Source organism: Paroedura picta, chromosome 8 (assembly GCF_049243985.1).
Source record: "Paroedura picta isolate Pp20150507F chromosome 8, Ppicta_v3.0, whole genome shotgun sequence".
NCBI classification, from domain to species: domain Eukaryota; kingdom Metazoa; phylum Chordata; class Lepidosauria; order Squamata; family Gekkonidae; genus Paroedura; species Paroedura picta.
The window spans coordinates 24,217,274-24,241,440 of NC_135376.1; the positions used below are offsets into that span (position 1 = coordinate 24,217,274).

At 44.4% G+C, this 24,167-nt stretch overlaps 1 protein-coding gene across 2 annotated transcripts; it reads right to left on the bottom strand.

Moving 5' to 3' along the window:
- Nucleotides 1–1,420: 1,420 nt before the first annotated feature.
- On the bottom strand, nt 1,421–24,100 carry GYG1 (glycogenin 1). Of its 2 annotated transcripts, XM_077348718.1 has the most exons (8): nt 23,973–24,100; nt 17,326–17,461; nt 14,074–14,248; nt 12,843–13,005; nt 7,926–8,052; nt 4,248–4,467; nt 2,496–2,546; nt 1,421–2,267 (listed from the first exon to the last, which is right to left on the bottom strand). In XM_077348718.1, the coding sequence occupies exons 1-8, from the start codon at nt 23,977–23,979 to the stop codon at nt 2,082–2,084; spliced, it is 1,065 nt and encodes a 354-aa protein (XP_077204833.1). In that variant the 5' UTR covers nt 23,980–24,100; the 3' UTR covers nt 1,421–2,081. The 2 variants fall into 2 exon arrangements, with proteins under 2 accessions (XP_077204833.1, XP_077204834.1); XM_077348719.1 differs by lacking the exon at nt 2,496–2,546.
- Nucleotides 24,101–24,167: the final 67 nt, after the last annotated feature.

A 24,167-nucleotide genomic window follows, 5' to 3' on the forward strand; every position in this document is an offset into this window, starting at 1 on the left:
GGAACCGACCGCAGGTTGGGGACCACTGGTATAAGCCATGTGGAAGAAATGCCTAATTTACTGTCTGATTTAGGATCTTGGGGTCTATGAAGGCCGTATTATTTATGCCCCATCCTGATTACTGAAAGCATATCAGAACCACATTAACCAGCCCTCTTATCAGTCACTAACTCCAGGCAGTTATCAGACCACAGCTTGAAGAACATCCCTACAGCAAATGATGTAGTTACTTAATACCTGGTTTCTAATCTGCCTTCTCTGGGCAAAGTGCAGTAGCAGACAAACTCCAGGTCACCTTGGGTTGCTTACTCAGGATGGTATATGGGGTAGAGATGGCCCTGGTACCTTTAGTTTATTGCCTTTGTTTTAATGTAACAGCCATCCTTTTTTGCTGCTCCTACTGGATCAGTACCATAGGACAAGCCATCCTGTTGAAGATGAGCCTTGGACTGACTTAAATTGTTCCTTATGGATTGGACTCAAAGGGCTACTGGTGGAGACCAGTTAATCTTCACTGTGGGATTTTGCTGTTAAAGCTCTATATAAATCTGTTAAAAATGAATTTAGGATTGATGTTTGCAATGTTTCGACATCCAACTTTTATCTCTCTATCCAAGTCCCCTATTCATGTAGTAGGTCTTGAGTTGTTGCTTGACTGCCATGGTTAAAAAGCTAAAAGTGAACAAATTAAAATCAAACACAGATGAGAAGACAGCAGAGCTGGCTAGGAATTGTGCTTCCCACTTTGGATGAAGTGCGTTCCTTACTGCAGGGGTAGTCAACCTGTGGTCCTCCAGATGTCCATGGACTACAATTCCCATGAGCCCCTGCCAGCAAATGGACATCTGGAGGACCACAGGTTGACTACCCCTGCCTTACTGGATTAAGAGCCTAGGGGAATCACTAGACCCAGACTCACAACTGGAGAAGGAAGTTGATGCAGTTGTAAACTTTTCCTCTTCAGAACACTTTTATTCTAACTCTTGATTTCCAGGAGGCAGGTACACTAGTACCTAAATCCAGTATCTTGAAATACCAGTGCTCACCATGAGTTTTCAGACTGATTCTTAAGGTCTCCAAAGGCAGTTTCTAACCACACCAGATCAGGGGTCTGTATTCTCTTGTGAGCTAGCTCCCTGTTTGGCTGGATAGGGAATTTCCTTGTATTCTTTCCTTGGCCCAAATGCAAGTTTCTTTTGCTAACCATCCACATGCCCTTGCCAACTTCCCCCATTCATCTGTCTGTTAGTACCCTCACAACTGAATTCCAAAGAGCTCAGCTGATAATAACCAGATTGCTTGATGCTACATGCTCTATTTCTGTGAAGAATTAACCCTTCAACTGTTTGTACAGCTTTCTTAGCTTTTTAAAAGTGCCCTCTGTGGCAACTGCCCTTTGACAAATTTTAGAGCCAACATTTCCCATGATTTTTTTTATTTCACATTTTCAGTGTAGTTACAGGTAACAGTTCAGCAACTTATTTTTACTAGTCCAAGACGTACACAGAACTGAACAAGAGCATTTTGCCATGCTGTAAGAACTGTGCATAGAAATCTGGTCTGAATCTTCCGCATGGCTGGGACTGGCAGAGCGGACAGCAGCGTCCTTATAAGATGTGGCCTATTCTGACCTTTCTGTAAGCCTACTCTCCACTGTAGCTGCCTTAACTTCCAGCCATTTTTATTTTAACATAGCAAGCAAAAATATATATCTGTGGTTTTTCTGGGAAGGAGTGAAAAGAGGTAAAGCACAGTCCTAGAGGTCTAAGTAGTACATTTCAAGCCAGTTAAGTGCCTTGTTCCCAACAAGTTCTTTACAGCGTGTTCAGCATACGGTTTGATGCAAGAGGAAAAGATATGGCTGTTGGGGCACACATATTGGCACGAGGACTGATACTTAAACAAGCTTTTGCTCAGTTCTTACATGTGGTAGTGCAACAGCCTTCAGCTGAGCAGTGGCAGAGCTGCCAACATGTTTACCTGACCCCCACACCCAACTCCATCAGAGTTCCCCTAGTTGCTACAGCTCTGGGACAAGTCCTTGTATTGCTGATGTCTGCAGAGCAGATACAAGTGCTTTTCTACTGGAGGTAGGTGTCAAGTTTCTTCTGGATGTTATCAAAGCTGTCTGCTCCCATGTAGTCAGCCTGGCCTTGCTCCCATCGCTCTTTTCGTTCTTCTGAAGACATGGCTGGTGGGGAGGGTGGTGAAGGTGCCAGCGTCACAGAGGAAAGCGACAGGTGAGACACCGCCTCTGCTACCTCTTCCTAAAAAGTGAAAAAGAGCAATCGAGTAAGTCGGCTGTGTCTATGTCAAGAGGAGTTGGTGTCAAGCAGGGGCAAGAGTTAAGGAAACCAATGAGATGCTCTCATGCAAAGCAGCAAGCACCATTTGCAAAATGAAGACGCTGTAAACCAAAGCAAAGAACAAGAGCATATTCAAGTCAACGGAGAACAGCAGACAGGTAGTTAGCAACAGGTGTAATTTCTTCATACCTCTCTGCAGAAGCCACAAGAGAAAGCCAGTGTATAGACCAAGCCCGATAGCTGCAAATAGTTCATTAGAAAGGTGAAATAGAAACAAGAGAAAGCACAGCTCAAGAACAGATCAGAACACCTGGTTTCAGAAAGGTCTAAGAACTTCATTTTCCTGTATGCCCAAGCTATGCCATGAGTATCACTGGAATGCATGAATCAGACTACAGCCATGTTCCTTTAGCCAGTCTCAATCTGGGAAAGGACCAGTGGGCACAGCAAGTCCACTTTTGTAATAAGGGTTACACAGTGCAAGAGCTCAAGGCAGAACTTTGAGAGTAAAGGTACTTTCAGGCATGCACCCATCAACTCTTAGAGAAGAGCTACAAAAGTTACTCCATCTCATTCTCAATTGTGCTGGGATCCACTAAAGCAGCCTTTCAACTATGGAGGAACCCCTGAAATAACCCCAGACTTCAAGAACCCCAGAAATGAGGGTCAGCAGGCCAAGTACCTCCCCCTGCTACACCCCTAGAAAGGACACTATCCATACCCTTAGCCCTCCTTTTGCTCCCGCCTTTACAACTATGGCAGCATTGCCTCATGCAGGCTGGAAAGAGTAGAAGCTGAGAAGACAACCTGGACACCCCCCCCCCCCCAATGCCAATTCAGAGCTGCTGCAACCCCCAACAATACGCAGACCCCTGGTTGGGAATTTCTGCACTAAAGGCAACCGTTTTAAAGTCTATTTGTTATTTCAAAGATATTAGTGCCAAGTTAATTGGTATACAGAAAGCATAAATAGGCCATTTGATCCTAAGACCCCAGCCAGCTGTTGGACTCCAATGCTAAAATGTGTACATAACATGAAGATAGATTCAGGTAGATGGATAGCTGTATTGGCTTGAAGTGAAAGAGTTTGAGTCCTGTGGAACCTCTGAAGACCCAACAAAGATTTATTCAAGGCATGCACAAAAGCTTCTATCTTGAATAAAACGTCTGATGGTCTTAGGTGCCACTGGACTCAAACTTTGTTCAATTAACATGAATTGCGAAAAGTGAGCAGCACCCCTTTTTCAAGGTTTAAGCACCACGAACTAGTCAATCTAGCAAGTCACGCTGCCACATCTGGGTCCCTAGTCATAGTCCACCCAGAACTGTAACACTTCTGCATGAGGAGCAGGTTGTATGACCAAATGAGTCTTTGTGTCCTAACTGCTTGGAAGTTGATTGCTTCATCCTCAATCAATATAGTCCAAGAAAAGATTTAATGAGGGACGTGCATTTCTATCTCCTTTGGGGGAGAAACAGGGCAGAAGTAATCCACACGGGAAAATACATAGCCGGGGTAAAGAATGGAGGCTTCAGCACCCCCCTCTGGCCTGTGCATGCTGCACTTTAGCTGACCCACACTCCCCCATTTTGCAGTAGCTGCCAAATTCAGCTGCTGTTGATCTCTAGCTAGCACAGCCCAGAGATGAAGCTAGTGCTTTGAACCACAACGGATGCAGTTGCAGACCTGAGCCTGGCTGCCACTTATAAATCAGCCCATTTTGGGCTGCGGTTAATGTCACCCATTGTCAGTTCATTCAGTAGCCTTGCCAGTGCCATTTTGCAAGCTGGGGTTTTGTTTTATTTAAGAAAGAGGCATGCCAGTTGCAGAACACCATTCCTCAACTGCTTGGTGTAAAGAATCTTCTCTAGTTGGTCAGCAAGCAAGGGACAAGCCTCATCACCCCACACCCAAATCAAAGCAGAGGATAAGAGACATACCGCCTTTACACCAGTGGCTGTGTCTTTAATGGCACCGTGCTGCTGAAGTAGCGGCAAGATGTTTGTGACGAAGGTATCCCACCACATGTCGAGGAACTCTGGATGAACCATTGTGGGATCATGAGCATCGTCTTTGACAGTTTTTGCTTTGAAGTCGTAGGAGTAGTTCCACGGTTTCATTCTTCCCAGGAAGTGTACCACTTTTGCATTTGTCCCAAACCTGTTGGAAGAGAAGTTTGGCTGAATTGGTACATAAAGGCTGATTCTTAGAGATTCCTATATGAACTTGTACTAGAAGATCTGTTTTATATCTTGATGCAAGCCACCCAGAGACCACGTTTATATTATCCTACAACATGAAATCGTAAACACAAATCAATTAAAGCTTCAGTAAAAGGTAATGGGAGAATCAGAAGCTACCTGGTAGGACCTGCTATTCAATTTTCAGTGTTTTATACCTAGGTGCAGCTGTTTCACTACTATATATTACTACTATATTGTGTCTACTTCATTTATATACCCCTTTTTCTCTAATGGGGACCCAAAGCAGTTTACATTGTTCTCCTCTCCTTCATTTTATCTTCACACAACCCTGTGAGTTAGTATGCAAACACGAAGTGAATTGTAGGGGCCAAAGTCCTGTTATTCTGTGATATGAAGCAGGACCTCATACATGCTTGGGAAAAAAAATCAGTGCCTAATTGCTTACTAGCACCCAAAACACGTTTCAAAATCATTGGGGTACCAAGCAGGTGAATGATTGACCTCTGGGATGCAAGGACCCAAAGCTATAGTGTCTGAATAACCTCAGCCCATTGCCAACAGACATTTTGGAAGCCACACATACTGGTCTTTGATACACATGTCCAATAGCATATGTTCCTAGAATACGGAATTTAGATAAATTATGTTTTGCTGATTGTGTGTGCCCAGTGTAAGCAAAATTTCATTCTAATCTAGACTTTGAGGCTCATAGGCTCCTGTGATATTGCCAGTGTCTCTTTACAAAGCAGTTCATTAGATATGGTGGAGGGAGTATTCACTGCTAAGTCATTAAATAAATTCACTGACCATACAATTGCAACTGCTGAGCAAAGAGAATATTAGTTATCATGATTACCCTGTTCAACCCCCGTTAAAATAGAAGGCCCCCAAATCTTCTAGGCCTGAAGACACCTTGGAATTCTGAAAGGGAATGCTGATCACCACCTCAAAATGGCTGCCTACAGAAGTTGGAGCAAAACAGGACACTACCCTCCTCACATCCTCTGGACATGGCATAAGCAAAGGTCAGGTGCTTACAAACTTCCAAAGGAAAGCCCTTTCATTTGAATGAGGACAGCCAAGTACAAACCTTGCCTTACAAAGGTCCCACACACCTTCTGGAAAGTTTGAAGGGCACCAAAGGAAGTACTGGGGAGTCCCATGGCACCATGTGGGGGAAACCCTACTGTAAAGCATTAACAGCTATTATTTATGAGGCAGACTCAAGCCACACACAATTTTGTTTAAAGGCTACAGGTGAGTCTCATCTATAAATGAGGCATTCTTTTCAAACTATGAAGCAGGAACCAACAAGCTCCCAATTATGTCTCCAGAGTTCTTTTACTGTACAAGACTTCCATGAAGCCTTATTTAGTTTTGAGAGTTCTCCTTATCTCTAGGGATCCATAATGCAACAGACTGGACTTCGTATTGCTCTACCCTCCTCTCTTATTAACTTTTATATAGCACATTTAGTCAGAGTGCTTCACATAGTGAATCAGAAGGGTACTGTAAAGCCCTGTTGGCACGTATTGCTGGGGTGAGCCGAATTTTGTAAGAGAAGGGTGGGGGGAGAGAGAAAATGGAGCTAGAACCAAGCTAGTTGGTTGGCATACACAGTACCCATCCCCAAAATAGTGAATTCTGTAGAAATCAATCACAGCCATGACCATGCCGAACAGTGGAGCTGACAGCAAGCTCAGAGGAACTGAGCCAGAACGGATGATGTTTCAAGAAGATCTATCAGTATTGTGTGGTGAGCTGGTAAGTGGATTTGATACCCATTAGAGGGTTAGGGGTCTATTTGCCAAGTCCCATGCATTCCGGGCTTCTTACATAATCCTTTGATCTACTTTGGACCACCTCTTCCGAGCAAAACCCTACATTAGATAAGGGTGCCTTTCAGGCCTCTCGTCCTTGTTTTGTTTTTTGCTTACAGGCTGAACGTCACACCTATTTCCAGTAAATCCCTTCTTCCACTCTAAAAGAGCCAACAGATTAGATGTGTTCATAAAAGGGTCTATGATTTCGTCCATTCCATAAGCATGGATGTTTGGCATGTCTTAGGATGGCCTGCCCTTGGAACAGCTAGCAAGAAGTGTCATACCCTCAAACTTCCATCTGTTACTTCCAGTGCTCACAGACACCATATCCCAACCTCAATTCAGCAGCAAGGCAAGTAATGGAAGCTATGTTAGCTAAGTAGATATTTGCTATGCCCCCCCAATACATCACAATAATACAGAGGCCAGATACTCTCTACTAGAGAGCCAATACTAAGTACTCATTCTCATTTACATTGACTTCCAAAAATAAGTGTTCTAATTTTAACCTGACAGTACTTCATATGATGCTGAGATCACAAGATGTAGCTTGAAATTGAGCCATGACCAGCACTGCTAGCTGCTCCATTAAACTCTTAGCAGTTTGTGTTAACAACCTGGAGTCTCTAAGCAACATCAGTTGCTCATCGTTTACTTCTGGTTGTGTGAGCAGCATGATTTGGGATCCACTTTTACTCACGTTCCTGAGAACTGTCCAGCCAAATTTATGCAAGAATCATTTGTGTTTCCCAAAAAGCCAGCTGCATTCGTAAATGTTCACAATAAATTAAAAGGTTTGGCCCACAAAGCTTGTGTGTGGAAAAAGTTGTAGAAGGTAAATATAAGGCTATAATTGGACCATACATTCCTTTTTTTGAGCAGAGAAAGTGGCAGCATGGAGAAAGAGACAAGGAGGCAGCCAAAGCTATCATGACCATGCGTGTTTAGAATTTCAAATGTTCTTCCTTAACAGCTCATAATAGATTCTTGCTCATAAGACATGGTTGCCCTAGGTGGCTGAAGCCATGAACTGAAGGCCTTTTCCCACAAAAGTATATTACTATATACTAGCGTAAAGGCCTAAGTAAGACTTATAACAGCAAACTCCCTTTCATGTACAAGACTCCATTAAGCACTCTTTGACACCTTCCAGTGGCTGGGCCACAGAAGTGTTCTAACACACTTCTATATCAATAATCAGAACCTATGAGTGATGTGATAGCATCAGAAGGTGCCTCATTTAAGACTCTTCCCATGGGAACCTGGGAGTCCCAACATTCCATTCAAGTAATGAGCCACAATGCAGAACCTCCCATGTATTTCAGCTCTGATCACCCACAGAGGTCCTCTGCAGCAATTAAGAACTGATTGCAGCAAACACTTCCTGGAGTCTACCTGCCCAAAGTTCCATACCCCAGGCTTAACCGCAGCATTCAGCATGAGGCTACAGAGTTCTTTCTACCAATGTGAAAGCATTTAAAGGTATCAGTGTAGCCTAAATGAAAATATGTCAGGGGCAGCCTTACCACAGCCTGAACAAACAAGAAAAGCCACAGAAACGTTGTTCAAGGTAATTATATGTACTACTTACGCTTTAAATGCTGGGAGGTAGGAGTAGATTGAAATGCTGCTTAGGTTATAAATAAAAGGCAGGTGCTTGCTAATATCTGTAGTCGCCCAGCTGCTGAAAAAGGTGTTTAATAATCCCTGGTCCCCACCTGAGAGGGAAACAAGAATATGCAATTTGGAGAATGTATTATCTTCATGCAGCTAAGTAAAGGTCCGCCTCTATCCAAGATCCAAAAAGAGCCTGGGTACTTTGATAACCAAAAATGATGCCAGGTCAGCCAAAAGATTTAGAAGAAGAAGAAGTGTTGGTTCTTATATGCCGCTTTTCCCTACCCGAAGGAGTCTCAAAGCGGCTTACAGTCACCTTTCCATTCCTCTCCCCACAACAGACACCCTGTGGGGTGGATGAGGCTGAGAGAGCCCTGATATCGCTGATCGGTCAGAACAGTTTTATCAGTGCCGTGGCTAGCCCAAGGTGGTTGCATGTGGGGGAGTGCAGAATCGAACCCGGCATGCCAGATTAGAAGTCCGCACTCCTAACCACTACACCAAACTGGCTCTCCAGTTTACATTCCCAATAATGGTTTCCAGCAACAGCTCTCCATTGTCTGAGGTTGTAAGTCTTCCCCTATCACCTCTTACCTGCTCCTTTAAGCTGGAGATGCTGAGGATTGAACCCAGGATCTTCTTGCATGCGCAGTGAAGTGCTGTACCACTAAGCTACATCCTCTACCCATACACCAATGACTCAGACTATGTAATATTTTTACTTCTGAAGCTCTGGCATCTTGCCTGCTGCTTTTGTGCCTGTGACCTGAGAAGGGGCTGTGTGCGTTGTGTTATATAGCAGGCCTTCAAGCTATTTTTAGCATGCTTTAGGATGCTTAGGACTGATCCTGCGTTGAGCAGGGGGTTGGACTAGATGGCCTGTATGGCCCCTTCCAACTCTATGATTCTATTTTGCCTTTCAGGAAGGAAATAAATGTCAAGTTGAACAGTGACCATTCAGGTCAGGCTAGGTCCTGCTATCATTCAGCTTGGCTGAAATGGGAAAGATCACAATGCTAGTGTCCAGTTGTTGCTTCACAAGTGTAAGATTCTTGAATCAGACTGCAACATGCTATAATGAACATCTAGTACTTGTTCTTTAGTAACACAGCAAGGGTTGGGTGGACAAGACGAGATTAAACTACAGAACTCCTGGCAGGACATGTGGCAGAGCTAGGCTAGGGCTTGATGGGCTATATGTAGAACCGGAAAGATCTTCAGCACCACCAAGAGCTCAAGTGTTACCTAGCTGAACAATGAGAAAATTCAAGCTAGCCCAGATTTCCTTAGCCCCAGTTAGACCAATACAGGCTAGAATTTAGCACAACTGAAACCTCTGTTCTGTAGCCTTCTTTTGGCCGGAATTGCCTGGAGCTAGATGTTCCAGTTTTAAAGGTTATTTTTTTTTACAAGGAGTACTTTGTAGTACTGTCATCTAATGACAAGAGCTGAGATCCATTTCAGTTTATGTTACCAGGAACCCTAGATAAAAGTTGGCTCTGAAGCCACTGTATTCTAGAACACACACAGGGAAAAGAATGCATGAAATTGTGTCCCTGAGCTGATATATTCACACAAGGACAGACTGTTCTGTGAAACTGCACAGCTGAGATGCTAGTTTTTACAGCTAGTTACACACACTGATTTTGCATGGTTAACCCCTTTGTCCTTCAAAGCTGTAACAGCCCACGATACTTTAACAAACCTGTTGCAAAAGTCTACTTTTGTACTCCAAGTGGCAGCCAGCACATGTTTTATGCGTCTATAGGTAGTGTACTATTTAGCATTGTTCATGTTCAAAGCTGGAGCAACAGACTTTACAGCATCCTTTATAGGCATCTTATTGGATAATGTACAGCTTTTGCATGCAAGTTAGATTTATAGGAATTTGAACTCAATTATACATATTTCTATGGTAAATGTAAGACTAACTAGATGTTTTCCGGCATAACTTGTGTATCCAACCTTTGCGATCCTGAAAACCTATGCTGGAATAGGTATGGTTAGCCTTAAAGATGCTACTTGGTTTCTGTTTCTTGATGCAGCAGAGTAACATGGCTACCCGTTTTGGATACTGAGAGCCAGTGTGGAGTGGTAGTTATAGTTGGACTAGAAGCTGAGAAAGCAAAGTTTGAATATCCACACTGCCAAGGAAGCTTTTTCGGTGACCTTGGCCAATCTCTAAACTCAGAGTTGTTGTGAGGATAAAAAAGAAAAATGATCTAAGCTCCCTTTCTTATCCCCATTAGGGGAAATGGCAGCATATAAATTATGGTTTGCATAGGACAGAAACTCAATGCTTGAACTTTATCCTTCAAGTTGCCAACATTATCTTCAAAATATACCCATTAGTAGCATCATTAGACCAGCTAATCAAATTTACACTAAGTGGAGTGTAGCCATGAACAGACCACAAGACTTCAGCTTATTTCTACTCAAGACAAAAGCTCATGAAGCCTCGATTGTTCTATTCCAAGCTTTCTGGCATCTGTGCCAGTTTAAATGGCACCAGCTACTGCAGATAGCCAAATTTAACAGTAGTCTTAAATAATTCTTGTTATTTGACATTCTTACTTTATTTTGCAGTCCCTTGTTGGACAGCAAATGAACAGTGCTGTGCCAAGACATGTCTCCATTGGCTGGCAACGGAAGAAACCCTTCACATTGGAGAAAACTTCAAGAGCAAACATAACCCAATTCAAACAGAATGCTCTTTCTGTCCAGCATTCACCTTCAAGGCACTGAACTTAATATGTAGGGAATCATTATCCAACCCGCACATATGTTTTACAGGAAATAAAGGCCAATTTAAGTGTGCAAAGATGGAACAGCAACTCACCACAATGAAAGGTGATACCTTATTGACAGCTACCTGCCTAGACCAAGGTTGTGTACACCAGGTGTAGTCAACCTGTGGTCCTCCAGATGTTCATGGACTACAATTCCCATGAGCTCCTGCCAGCATTTGAACATGAAAATCTGGAGGATCACAGGTTGACTACCCCTGGTGTACATACTTGAATTTTAACAGAACTGTGGAATAGCGCATTCCCGTTTTGAGTAAAGGAGGGAGAGCATGAGAAGTGGAAGATGAAGGCTAGTCAAGTCTCTATAGTTGAAAATATGGACAGCCAAAAGAATGTTGCCATGAACCATGGAGTTAAATGCTGGTGCGAAACTAGGCTGTATGAGAAGAAATAAGCAACGCATGAGTGTTGCATTCCCTAACCAGTCAGGACATGTAGTTCTTCAGCTCCCATTCTATAGGATACTTCAAGTCGGTCTCATGGCCATTCACTTGGAGAGCTAGTTGCCCAACAAGTGTCAAGTTTTTTAGAATCAAGTTCAGGTTTCTTTGACCCAACTTCCCTTCAGCCGCACAGCACTGCCCGCACGGTCTGTTTAAAAGCTTCATGGGGGTAGCCATGTTGGTCTGAAGCGATAGAACTTTGAGTCCAGGGGCATCTTTATACATGGAAGAGTCCAGTTGAGCTTGGAACTGGTATGTGTGGGAAGGTAAGATTCACCTCCATGTTTTTTCCCCAAACCAAAGTGACATAGAGACAGACTTACAGCTGCATCATGTCCTGTATTCTGCTTGCGTAGAGCAGCCAACAAGGGGGGGAAATACCCATCCCAAGTAACATCTGCTCAGGGGAACATGGAAGGGGGAGGAAAGAACTCCCTCTCCCATCATCAGAGTCCCAAGCCCAATCAGGCTATTCTTTATCTTTAAGGAGAGAGCACAGGCACCTGCTGTGTGGCTACAGACAGCATTGAGTTCAGCAAACACAGACTCAACTCTGAAAGGCAACTTCTAGTTAGGCCCTTGTTTGAACGACACAGGACCATTTATTTGCAGATCTCCTCTACTCATGTGCCTACCAAACCAGAAATTCACTATTGCCCAACATGACTTACAATACTGTTCTCTTCATGTTATGCTCTTAACCTGGTGAGGCAGATTCAGTGGGAATGCTTGACGGTTTCTCCTTACCTGTAGCTACACACTCAGGTGGTAAACAAATTTGGGTAGCCAAGTTTGCAGCCTAGGAATTCTCTTACTGTGGACGCCTGAAGCCCTAGCATGCTTTGGAACTGTAGGACTGACTGTACTCTTAAACCATTTTGGTGTAGTGGTTAGGAGTGTGGACTTCTAATCTGGCATGCCGGGTTTGATTCTGCACTTCCCCACATGCAGCCAGCTGGGTGACCTTGGGCTCACCACGACGCTGATAAACTGTTCTGACCGAGCAGTAATATCAGGCCTCTATCAGCCTCACCCACCTCACAGGGTGTCTGTTGTGGGGAGAGGAAAGGGAAGGCGACTGTAAGTCACTTTGAGCTTCCTTCAGGTACAGAAAAGTGGCATACAAGAATCAACTCTTCTTCATAGTAAAGTAATGAAAGAATGTTCCTGTTCCACAACCTTATACATCAGGTGAGGCAGTTTTTGCTTAGAGAATAAAGTCAACACAGCTAGAAAGTACAGTAGCATTCATTTTACTACAAAAGACCTTACTCCACTGAAGCACAGGGATCACTTAGGTTACATCACATTCCTCAGTTAGAGAGAGAAGAGCCCAGTGAAACTTTGGCTTTGAGCATTTTAAATGATCAGATGTAGGCACCTGATTTCTAAGCAGATACTCCTGCTCTGCACTATTGCATTTCAGCCAATTTATAAGATAATCTTATTAATGTTTTATGCACTCCAGTTCCACCAAAGTACAACCCAAATCTATAGAAAGCTTATAGCAGCATAGATTCCTATAAGCATTAAGCATTTCCTGCACATTGTTTTTAGTTCATATGAATCAACCTCCCCAGAGCCTTCTTCACAAGAATCCTCACAGCCCACTCAGGATGCACAGTCCAGGCTAACACGTACCATCAAAGCTGCCTTTTTCTGTGGCAAGTTGTAACAGCTGGTTGAATGTTTCAATGGAAGGTCGGAAGACAAAGACTCCTGAATTAAAACAGTCTGGCCAGCCAGGATCTGGTGCTGCAGAAAGCTCTTCTCTTTCAAACAGTTCATCAATATTGGACAAAACCTGTCAAAGATACGGAAGTTAAAATATACATTACAAGAATGCAATTATACAGTTCACTTTCTTCAAGAATGGCATGGTATTCCCTAAATTTGATCCCAAGTTCCTCAGGTTGTGTGGATTCTAATTTCAACCAACATTCAGAACCATAGCATCCTCCTTGAAAGAACCCAGTTAGAGTGGGTTGGATGCCAGGAAACTAATCTCGCATTTAAGCAGAAGAATCATACACCTTTCTGGAAGAGAGTCATGCTTCTGGCACTGTTCTGGGTCACTCAGCAATGAGAAACTTGAACCAAACATGGAAAAATAAAGACATAATCATGGGTACGGACTGTAGATCAGTTTGATCTATCATATTTCCAATAGCCACTTACAGCTGTGAAAGTTGGAGGAGGGAAAAATTGGACAAGAGGGGAATAGATTCATTTGAACTCTGGTGTTAGAGAAGGCTTCTGTGGAGTCCATGGGCAGCAAAAGTCACAAAACAAGGAAAAACTAGAGCGTGTAAAGACCAATATATCACTGGAGGCAAAATCATGAAACTCCAACCATATAATCTGATCTAACTCAATGGAGAAAGCAATTATGCTAGGATTGGTCAGTGGTAAAAGGAAACCAGGCTGACAAAGAACGTGGTGGTTGGATATGATAAAAATAGGCACTGGCCAGAACATTGCAAAATTAAAAGAAGCAGTGCAAGATCAAAAATTGTAGTGACAGTTGAGCCATAGGATTGCCAAGAGTCAGACGCAAATGGCTAACATCATCAGCCTGCATCAGACAATCCTGTTATAGCTAACTCTGCATATATTGGCCGAGCAGGGATTCAATGCTACTGGGCATACACTGGAATGACTTCAGGCTGTCATCAGCAAGACCCCATCTACCGACCAGATGTTTCCAAGCTCAGCAAGCTCCAAACCTTGCAGAATCAGTGTACCAAATCAATAACACCACAAAATGTTGCCATGCAATCGCTCCCACATACTAGCAATGATGCCATTTAAAATATTACCAAAACCAAAAGGAATTCAGCGAAGTTGTACTCCAAGCAGCAGTAAGACATACCATTGTATCGGCATCCATGAATACACACTTTGAATAATGCGTCAGTTCCCAGCAGTGGATTTTTGTCAATGTAATACCGAGCTCAGGCCTTTTGAGTAGCGCAAGATGGGCGGAGTCCCCACTGTCCAAAACATCCACCGGCTTTACTTCATCAAAGACTTTTTCCAATACTTGCCTATTGAAAAGTTACATATTTTAGATTCAAACTTAGCGCTTCAAACTTGTTCTCAATTGTCACACTTGTTCTAAATTGTGTCAGTCAACCTTCCTACACTTCTATGAGGAAGCAGCTTTGAACACCAGGTTTTATTTAGGTGGAGCCTTCAGATGTTTGCTCAGAATGAATATTGCAGCTATTTCCTATCCCTGCAGCAAAACTCTAAGTTAGGGCATAGGAATGTCCATCTCAGATAATGCTCTTGAAAGGTGATAGATTAGTAACACCGAAGGGTTGCTACAGCTTGCCTAGGAACTGCATACACCCACACAGGCATACAGGTCAGGAAGCCCTAAGAACACTTTGATAAGCCAGCGGGCTATTTTAAGCTGTAGCTAAAGAAGAGGAACCTCTTAGCTGTGTGTCCAGAAGTCACTCACCACTTCCAATTTGTTTCTAAGACACCCAGTTGGTTACTGACCTCACGTTTATACTAAACATTTTTAAGAACACTGATGTCATTAAGAATGAAAGTTCAAACACCTTTCTGTCCTCAGTATGATTTGGCAAAGATTGCTGCATGACGCTCAAGCAATGACTCTCTCAAAGATGCCTACACATTCTAGCCATTCAGCTTCTGTTAAAGTCCTTCCCCAAAGGGGCCGAGTTTTAATGTTTCAGAATCTGTGCTTCGGAATCTGTGACCCGGTCTTCAGTTTGAGGAGCTCTTACATGCAGAAGTGTTGTTGTTTTTTTTTTGGGGGGGGGATGGTATCACACAGTAGCTGCAGTATGTTAGGGATTTTTTTCACCTGCAGAGGATGAAGGCAGAGCCACAACCTCAGGACTTCTTTTGTACAGTGACAGTAGTATCAGATGTGGTAGAAGGTGCAGCCTTACTGTGGCTACTCCCTACACTAACACAGTGGCAGGTTCTGTGGAGGATTGATGCTGGCATAGAAAGGAAGGCTTTTTGCATGACTACAAGCCTGCAAGTTTACACCGGTGCTTTATGAAAGGCAACATGAGGAGGACTGGAGTATTGTGTGGTCCACCAAGAAAACTGCTTACCAGGATATTTAATCTTGGGGAACCAATTTGAACTTTAGCATAAATGTTCTGGTGTCATGCCCCACCTTGGCTTACGAGGGGCAATGCTGTTAGGACATATAATTATGTGCCAGTCTTACTGAAATGGAAAGCTCAATTTTGAAAGCACATCATCCTGTGCACAAGAAAGCTCCATAGCATTTCACCCACCTGACCTATTTAATGGGGAGTTCCAGCTCTTATGTATGCAGTTGTAGAATACTAGCTCAGTCTTTCTCAACTATTTTACCATTAAGAAACCTCTGAAACTTTCTCCAGGCTTCGAGAAACTCCAGAAGTGGTGTGATTGTGCAGAATATAGTTGAGAAGCACAGCTGTGTACATGCCCACCCATGGCCCCTCCCCTTCCTACCCTCTCCAGGCCCATCATTGGCCGTTATGGGAGGGGAGGGCGGGTTGACATGACCATATATGGTCATACCACCTGATAAATGTTTAACAAATTTTAGAAACATATAAACAATTAACTCCCACCCATTCGGGAAACCCTTCCAGGGATATCAAGAAACCCCAGGGTTTTGTGAAACTCTGGTTGAGAAAGGTAGCTGAACTACCTGGCCTGCCATGTTAGGGCAAGGGGCATGCTATTAAAGCTTCACACACCTGAAAGAATGCAGTTTTACAAGGAAGAAGTGCTCGATGTGCTATGCTAAGGACCTGACTTTTAACAGCTGTCTCGTTCATTTCTTACACAGTAGTTCTATATTTCTACTGAGAGGCACTGCCTCTTTATTGCCTGCCTTCCATCCTGTTCCAACCAGCTGCAGGGCAAAAGCCCAAGCAGATTGACACTGTTATTCCAGCTAACTATTTGCAGGTTATGTGTGACCAAGTGCTCACCTACATGTGCTGTGGTTTTTTTTTTGTTTTTTTTTGGGGGGGGGGGAAGGCAAGCAATGCACAACAGAAAAATTTCAACAGTACATATTTAATGTTGCACATTTAGCCAGATCAGCAAAGCAGAACCCATCTGCATGCCCTAAATAAGTAGATTTTATGTAGGTCTGACTTCCTATATTACCATAGCCCTAAAATGCTAAAGCTGGCGAATCTGTTAACAGTGTGCCTTTAACTGGTGGTTAACAGCTAGGAGATAAGGGACATGAAGGCATTCACTGCAGCTTTTGGCATGCTCCGTAGTTACAGACGTGATCTACCTTTGTGCTAGCTCAGCATCATTGTTCCCATTTCCTTGCTCCAAGGGGTAACTGCATCAATACAATTTCTCTATAACAACATTAGGAAGGGTGTACCTATTTTATGGACTAATCAGGTTGGCTGTTTGACAACTCTTTCCAATGGATATGGAGTTTGCCTCTCTAAACTGGAGAAACCATTATCCACCTACGAAAAAAGCTCAGCTAGTTCCAGTTTTTCCCATCAAACTCAGACGGAATCAACTCTGAAATCCAGAAGTCCCCAACCTTTCCAAGTCTGTAGGTCCCTGTGGATTACTAACAAAGGGAGATGGGCAGGCCACACCCACAAGATGGCCCCTGCAGGAGGAGGAGCCAGCCACAAAATGTCAGTGAGGGAGGTCTTTTTTATAGCTTGAAGTAACCCCTCAACCTCTGAGGCAGGAACTCTGCTTAAAAGGACAGTTTTTAAAATGAATACATTTAAAAGTGATATTTTCTTGCATACATGCACAGTAACAGTGAAGAATCTTGCGTTGTAGTGATAGCTGTTCCTAAAGCAACTTAACGAAAATTTGCACAGCCATTTGGAAATCTCCAATAACCCTGCTGGGCAAAAACTCCATCTAGCTCTACCCACATTTTAACACCAGGAAAGGGTCAGTGGGTCCCACAGGCCCGTGGGGGGGTCCCCTGCTACAATTTATATCTTTTAATACATGCATGCAACAGTGCTGCGTCTCACTTGTAACAGAGTACATGGTTTCTGTTCAGACGGAATCAGCCCCACCATGAGCCACCAAATGATCAACTGGCTTACTTACAGAACACGCTTGCCTTGCACCTTACCTCATCGGATCAGAGACATGGGGAGTTATAAGTACTGTCAGCCTCTTTGTCGTCCTGGAGTTCCGCAGAGATGACCCTAGTACAAGTGCTCCTTTCACATAAGAATCGTTGGTAGCTAGCGTCACAAAAGACTGATCTTGTGGAAGGGAGACACAGAAGTGACATTAGTGCCGAGTACTCGAGAATACAGCAGTTAATAGGGCAGGAATTGCTCAGTTGCAATGCCAAACCACGGATGGGCACCAACGAGCATTCTTCAATCGCATGCCATCAGCTAGCTACCCACGGCTTTCAGCAAGCTATTTGCCAATTCTGATGCAAAGGCAAGACGCTTGCAACCACCCCCAAGAAATAGCCCCCTCCCCAAATACAGTTAAGCTTGCAAGGCAGGAGGAAACAGGGAAGTGAGTCTGACAGCCTACTTAGGTTTATTTATATAGAACCAAACCAATGATTTGCAAAGCCTGAACTTGTGTTTAAACCCGTTCAGAGGTATGCTCCTTATAAACACCTGGCTTTTTGGAAGCCTATGGCCTGCCCCTAGGAAACCTTTGATTTTATTTATTTATAATTTGACTTATTAGCTGCCACTCAGACAAGCCGGCTCATGGCAGCTTATACTTTATAAGGAAAAAATACAATACATTAAAATAGTGAAAAAATCCATTAAAACCTCAACAAAGACAAGAAACAGAGGCAGTGGCAGAGAACTGATGTGATCCAACAGGACATTTCTATAGAGCAGCAGTGAGTAACCTGGGCATTGGGAGATGTTTATACTTTTTAGGTGTTCTGCAATGGCCCTGGGAATAGTAATCCCTTCTTCCCCAAGCATGTAGCAGTGCCCAGAGGCGGTAGCAGAAAATGCTGTCAGGTCTTAATAAGTGACTTATGACAACCTGGTAGGGTTTACAAGGCAAGAGACAGACAGAGATGGTTTGTTTTTGGTGGCCTCTGCATTGCGATGTTATCATTTCCTTAGTGGTCTCCCATTCAAATAGGAACCAGGGACAACCCTGCTTAGCTTTTGAGATCTGACAAGAGCAGGCTAGCCTGGACTATCCAGGGCAGGGTACACCAGAAGCAAAAAATTAATTCCACTCATTTATTCTGGCTAGTCAGTTTCAATATTAAGATTCTAGAATGCACAGAAGGCATTCAAAGCAATGAACAACAACAACGAAAAAAGAACTCTTGTTTGCCAGAGGCAAAACAGACATCCTCTGCACTGCAAAAAATTTCTAGAGTACACAGCAGGCATGTATTAACATCCAGCAGAAAATACAATCAGAAGTTCAGTCTAGTCGTTTCAGCTCAACATGTCTAATGTTACCTGCTAACACCGTATGATGATATAAACTATTATTTGGAAGGGAACTGATAAGGGTACACTTACCCCCCAATCCACAAAGCCAGAAAAATTCAAAAATTGAAATAGGAATTAGGGCCCCACATCTTTACTATAGTCAAGTTCTAAATCCATAAAGGGGTGTGTGGAGAGAAAGAATAGCCAGTGCTGAACCACTACTGAACTTTGTGTGGAGTTGCCCCAGAGTTTTTAGCAAATGTTTATAGTTACTAACCCAGTATTTGGTTCTTGAATGCCTTGCCTGTGGGACTCAAGGCCCAGATACTAAGGGACCCAGATACTAAGGGACTCAAGGCCCAGATACTAATGCTAGTATCTCTCCACAACAGAAGTAGTAAGATCAGCTAAAATTGTCCATTAAACACACTCAAACCCAGCAACGTTTCCTTCTCTACTTGGTACTACTATGGCTAATGTAGGATGAAACCACAAAACCCAACTTCAAACTAGTCAGGTATGAGACGTCTGACAGAGATATGTGTATCCCACGACCAAAGTCTCTTCAACTGATTCTTGGCCATGTAAACATGGATCCTGTAGGACTCAAAGGTATCAAGATTAGCAGTGATTCATTTTCCTATTGGAATGAAGTAAGAGGACCTTTTCCAAGTAATTCAGTTAATGTAAACTGTATCAGATAAGCAGCAGGAAGCTGAATGTGAAGCTTTATTATTCTTGAAGGCCTATTTCTCAGGACCTTCTGAAGTATGCAAGTCCAGAGTCATGAGGCATTGGCAACACAATCACTGAACTAATTTTAAGTGCTTCCAATTGTTCAAGAGGCCATTATAAACAGCTCTTGTTATAACCCTAGGACACCGCTACAGGGTTTGTCTGTGCACTCTCCCAATACTATGAAAGAGGAGCCTCTAGGCAAAATTATGAGCTGTTAATGGGTTGGTCAGAAGAGCCACAAGCCCAACAAAACTGTCCTTTACCAAGAATGACGAGGCAACCAAAGCTAAATAAGCAGCAGGTCCAGAGACCAGGGAAGAGTCTGCACTTACTTTCTTTATTCCATTATCAATCCTGTTGAAATCAGATCGCTTTGAACTCGGGTCTTCCTCTTCCCCCCCTCCCCATTGAAACAGGAAAGTCTTCTGCACGTGGTTAGGGAGGCTCAGAAGGTGGGGGAGCCAAGCCTCTTTCTTTCTTTTCTTAAAGGGGGGGAGAGGAGCCAAGCAGAGAGCCTCTTTCTTTTCTTGGAGGGGTGGGGGAGAGGATCGAAAAAGGCAGAGGAGGGAGGAAAAATCCAGGACCGACAGAAGTTGAGAGAAATTAGGGGCTTCTCCTTTAAGGCAAGCGTGTCACATGACCAGGTGTAGCCTCTCAGACGTTCTCTACCATGGAGCTTTCTTTCCCAAATGGATATTGAGGATTTTCAGCACTCTGAGTTATTGCACAATAAAGGTAGGGTCACACCGGATCAATCCTTCTTGCTGCAGAAGGAAATTTTAAATCACCCAAAATCCAAACGGAAATCGCATTCTGTGTAGAGGGCAGGGACTGAATCGATCTGGGATTGGAATAAAAGCTCCGTGCAGTTTACACCCAGGAAAGCTTGTCTTCATTAATATAATTGCACCTTCAGGTGTGGTTCATATATATAATGTTGAATACTGGTTTGATATGGATACAAAAAACAAACAATTCTGTAACTACATCCCCCCCCCCCCCGGCAATATACTGCAAGCCAATGTCCAATTTTCAAGCAAGCCATAGTTTGCATCAGAAACAGAAAACTATGGCTCACACCTGCCCTACAAACCAGGATTGCAAACTTCAGATTGCTTCTAGTCTACGAAGATAATTTGCTGGACACAAATCAGGTTTCCTATTTCTCTAAGTAAGGCAATTTTATTTAAACTACAAAATGCAGATTGGGGCTGAGTGACAAGTGCAAACAAAATTGCACTGGTGGACAGGTTTCATGAAGAACTTTATTGGCAGCTCTTGAATGACAAACTTTTAAATAATGCCCGAGCTTTTAAGTACAAGACAAATGACAGTGTGAGTTAAGACTGTACTATGGGACTGTTTGTTCTGAGTTCTCTCACAGCCCAGCTACACAAGTGCTTTCACATGGGTGCATTCTATCAACATGCTCACACCTGTAGGTTAATATACACTAAGACATTTCTGTCAGTTGTCTTATGCCGAGGGCTGACAGGGGTGCAACCCTACTACTTTCTCCTTGTACCTCTACAAAAGGAAAGAGCAAGCACCTTCCAAAGCAAGAGGAATAAAAAGGAATCATGGAAACGAGGTCAGCCAGCAATGCCATGAGAAGCTGTCAGAGGTCTCTGTGTAGTATCACTAAGCAAGGTCAGAAGGTCAAACAAGCACTGGAAAGGGGGCAAGAAAGCCATTCAGCTCTCAGTAAAGCCCGCACTGTCATGGAATTCTGTGGAAAGTCCACAGAAAGAAGTCCATGCTCTGCTTGGACTAGGGTGCCAACACTGGGTATGAAAATTTCTGGAGACTGGGGCTCAAACCCAAGACGGGTGGGATTTGAGGAGAGGAAGGACCTCACAATGAAGCATAGTGCTATGGAATCCACCCTCCTTCTCCAGGGGAACTGATCAGCTGTAATTCCAGATCTCTAGGACTGCCCAGAGGCTGGGAACCCTAACAGACACAAGTGGATACATGACAAACTGCTGGGCTTAAAAAAAAAAACTACAGATACTACAGCACCCAGCAATTCCACTTGAAGGCCACACAAGTACCCTCTGCAAATAACTATGGCCAGTTTGCAAGCAAAGTGATACAATTTCAGCAATACCGCTTGAATCTTTTCTAATCTTTGGAGGTACACATGCTAATCCTGCCCAGCCTTTAAATCTACCTAAAAGTAGTCTGCCTAAAAAGTGAAGCCACCCTGAAAACCTATTCAGGGCTCATGTATACCACCAGCCCCATTGCATGTCTTTATTCTGTAACTTTGTTTTCTAGATGTCATTTGTGATTCCAGATTAAACAAACAAAAAGGATATCTGTCTCATTTTGAGAACATAGGAGTGTTAATCCACATTCAGTCAGCTGGACTGTGCTATCAGACACTCTTTGTAATAGCTGAGTAAGGAGAGTTCACTAGCTATGGGTGTGGTTACTTAAGAGGCGGCTTGGGTAAGAAGACAATCGGAAATTAACACATAGTTGCAATTGCATGTGAAGTCTTTCCCCAACCCACACTCTTTGCAAGAAATGCTCAAGACCAGCATTGCTGAATGAGGAGGACATAAAGGGGGTCACAGGGCAGATCTCCTTACCAAGCCAGGACAATCTGTCTGCATTTCCTTGACAGTTCTGTGGCCAAACCCAACCAGTTTAAATTCAACAAGCTGAGATACGTCTAAAGCCACTTTGCTGCCTGTCCTGTCCTTTTCTTGCCTAGAGCTTTCTACTACTACTACTACAAAAAGGGGAGTACATAGTAAACCACAGTCAAAAGTGCCTGCATGGGTTCCTTGTGATTGGCTAGAGTTTTCTGCTAGCTGTATTGAGCTTGTCCTGATAGGATTTCATTGGGAAGCAGCAAGCTTTTGAATACATTCACCAGAGTGCTAGAATATTACCCCATGAGATTTCAGGATTCACAGCACCATTCGAGTGAGTCATTATTAGGACCCACAATAGTAGGCCTAAAAATAAAGCCTGCTTTGTTTACAGCTACATTAAAATAAGGATGGCAGAAAACAATCTCAGTGCGATGTTTGAGGGGTACTAACTTGGCTTCCTAAGGAGTTTAGATTTGCCTAAAGTCTATTATCGGCTCTATTCCCTTCTTGTACCCAGCTACTCAACATGGGCTACTTCAGGCTTCCTCTACTCATCTGTGGCTCAACAAAAACACAAAACAGACCTCATGTACCAAATTTAATTAAGGTGTAAGTGTTATGGTCCAAGAGCTGCCCTACCTGTTGAAATTTGGACATTCAAAGCAGCTTCTTCTGGATCAGTTTTAGAGAACACACAACAAACTTCCCTGCTCCCCCCCCCCCAACACAAATTGTTGCAGAGAAAGCTTGTCTGCTACACTAGCTAGAGGCTGCTTTAACATCTAGGGCACCAGCATGCAAATCCTCACTCCACTACAAAGCTTGCTGGATGATCTTTGGCCAGTCATGGCCAGTCTAACCTACCTCACAGGGCTGTTGTGAGGAGCAAAAGACAGGAGAACCATGTGCACATGAGCGCCTTTAAGTATAACCCAAGTGTGCAAGACATTTCTTTCTTTCAGTTAAGTCTTCAAAGGCCAGTATGTTAAGCCTATTATGGTTGTGAGCATTTCCATTATCAGTGCATTTACCCTCCAAACGTATATTTGGAAAGTTGATAAACTTTCCCGTTCATTAATTGCCTGCTTCTACATCTCATCTTCAAGCCCTTTAGATGTCATGATTCCTACAGAACCCAACCAGCAATAACACCTTCCCATCAAAGGCTCATTTTGACACCATCTACATTTCCCTAACTAGGGTAAGCACCGGCCTTTCCCTCATCCTTCATCGTTGGACCCATAAGCAGAGGCTGCCCTTAATTTTCAAAGCATTAGTTTTAAATTTTAAAAACTATGGCGGAAAAGGAGCTGGCCCCGAGATAAAGGGGGCCCCTAGTTCCGAGCATCCACCCCACAAGGGCCCACCAGGACACGGATTCTGAAGAGTAGTTAAGCGAGGACCTAAGTAAGTCCCACCACACTCTGCAGAAGGGGAAGAAGGCGTTGGGCCGGGAAGCCAAGGGACCAGAGAGATGCTCAGAGGTCGGAAGGATACGCGCAACCCACCCCCTACGCAGCACGCCTCGCAGCCCCCGCCGCTCACCCGGGCGCCCTCCCTTCGCAACGTGCCGGAGCGGGAAGAAGTTCGCTCGTCCCACCTGCGACTCGCGGGAGGAGGGCTCCTTCGCCCCTCGCGGCGGCCACCGGGCTGGCAAGGAGCGCCCTGGCCCGCCAGCCCCCCGACCCCCGCCGCCTCACGCGCCAGCCCGGCTCACGAGCTCGCCTAAAAATAGGAGCCGCCATGAGCGAGGGAGCAGCTGGGGTCTCCTCCCTGGGCAGACCGAGGCACGCGCTGGCTGGGCCGCCCAGCGCCGCCCGCGCTTCCTCCTCGCCCCGCGGCACAGGCTGCAGCCGCGGCTCCCCCCGCCCGGGCGCCCTGCTCGCTGGAAGGGGCCGCCTGGCCCAGGCCGGCGGAGGGGGCCCAGGGACCGCGGCGCCCAGGCGAGGAGGCAGCCCAAGGGCGGCGCGGACGCCCCTTTCCGGGGAGCGCCTTACCTGCCATGGTGCCGGCGGCGACGCGGAACTACCTCGCCGCTCTCGCCACCACACTCACGCCCTGGCCCCGGCGCCTCCCGCCTTATATACGCGCAGGCGGAGCCCGAGCTGAGGGGCGGGGCCTGCAGGGATGACCAAAAAGGGAATGGCCGAAGCACGGCGGGAGGGAGGGGCGGCGGGGCCGGAGGAAGCGCG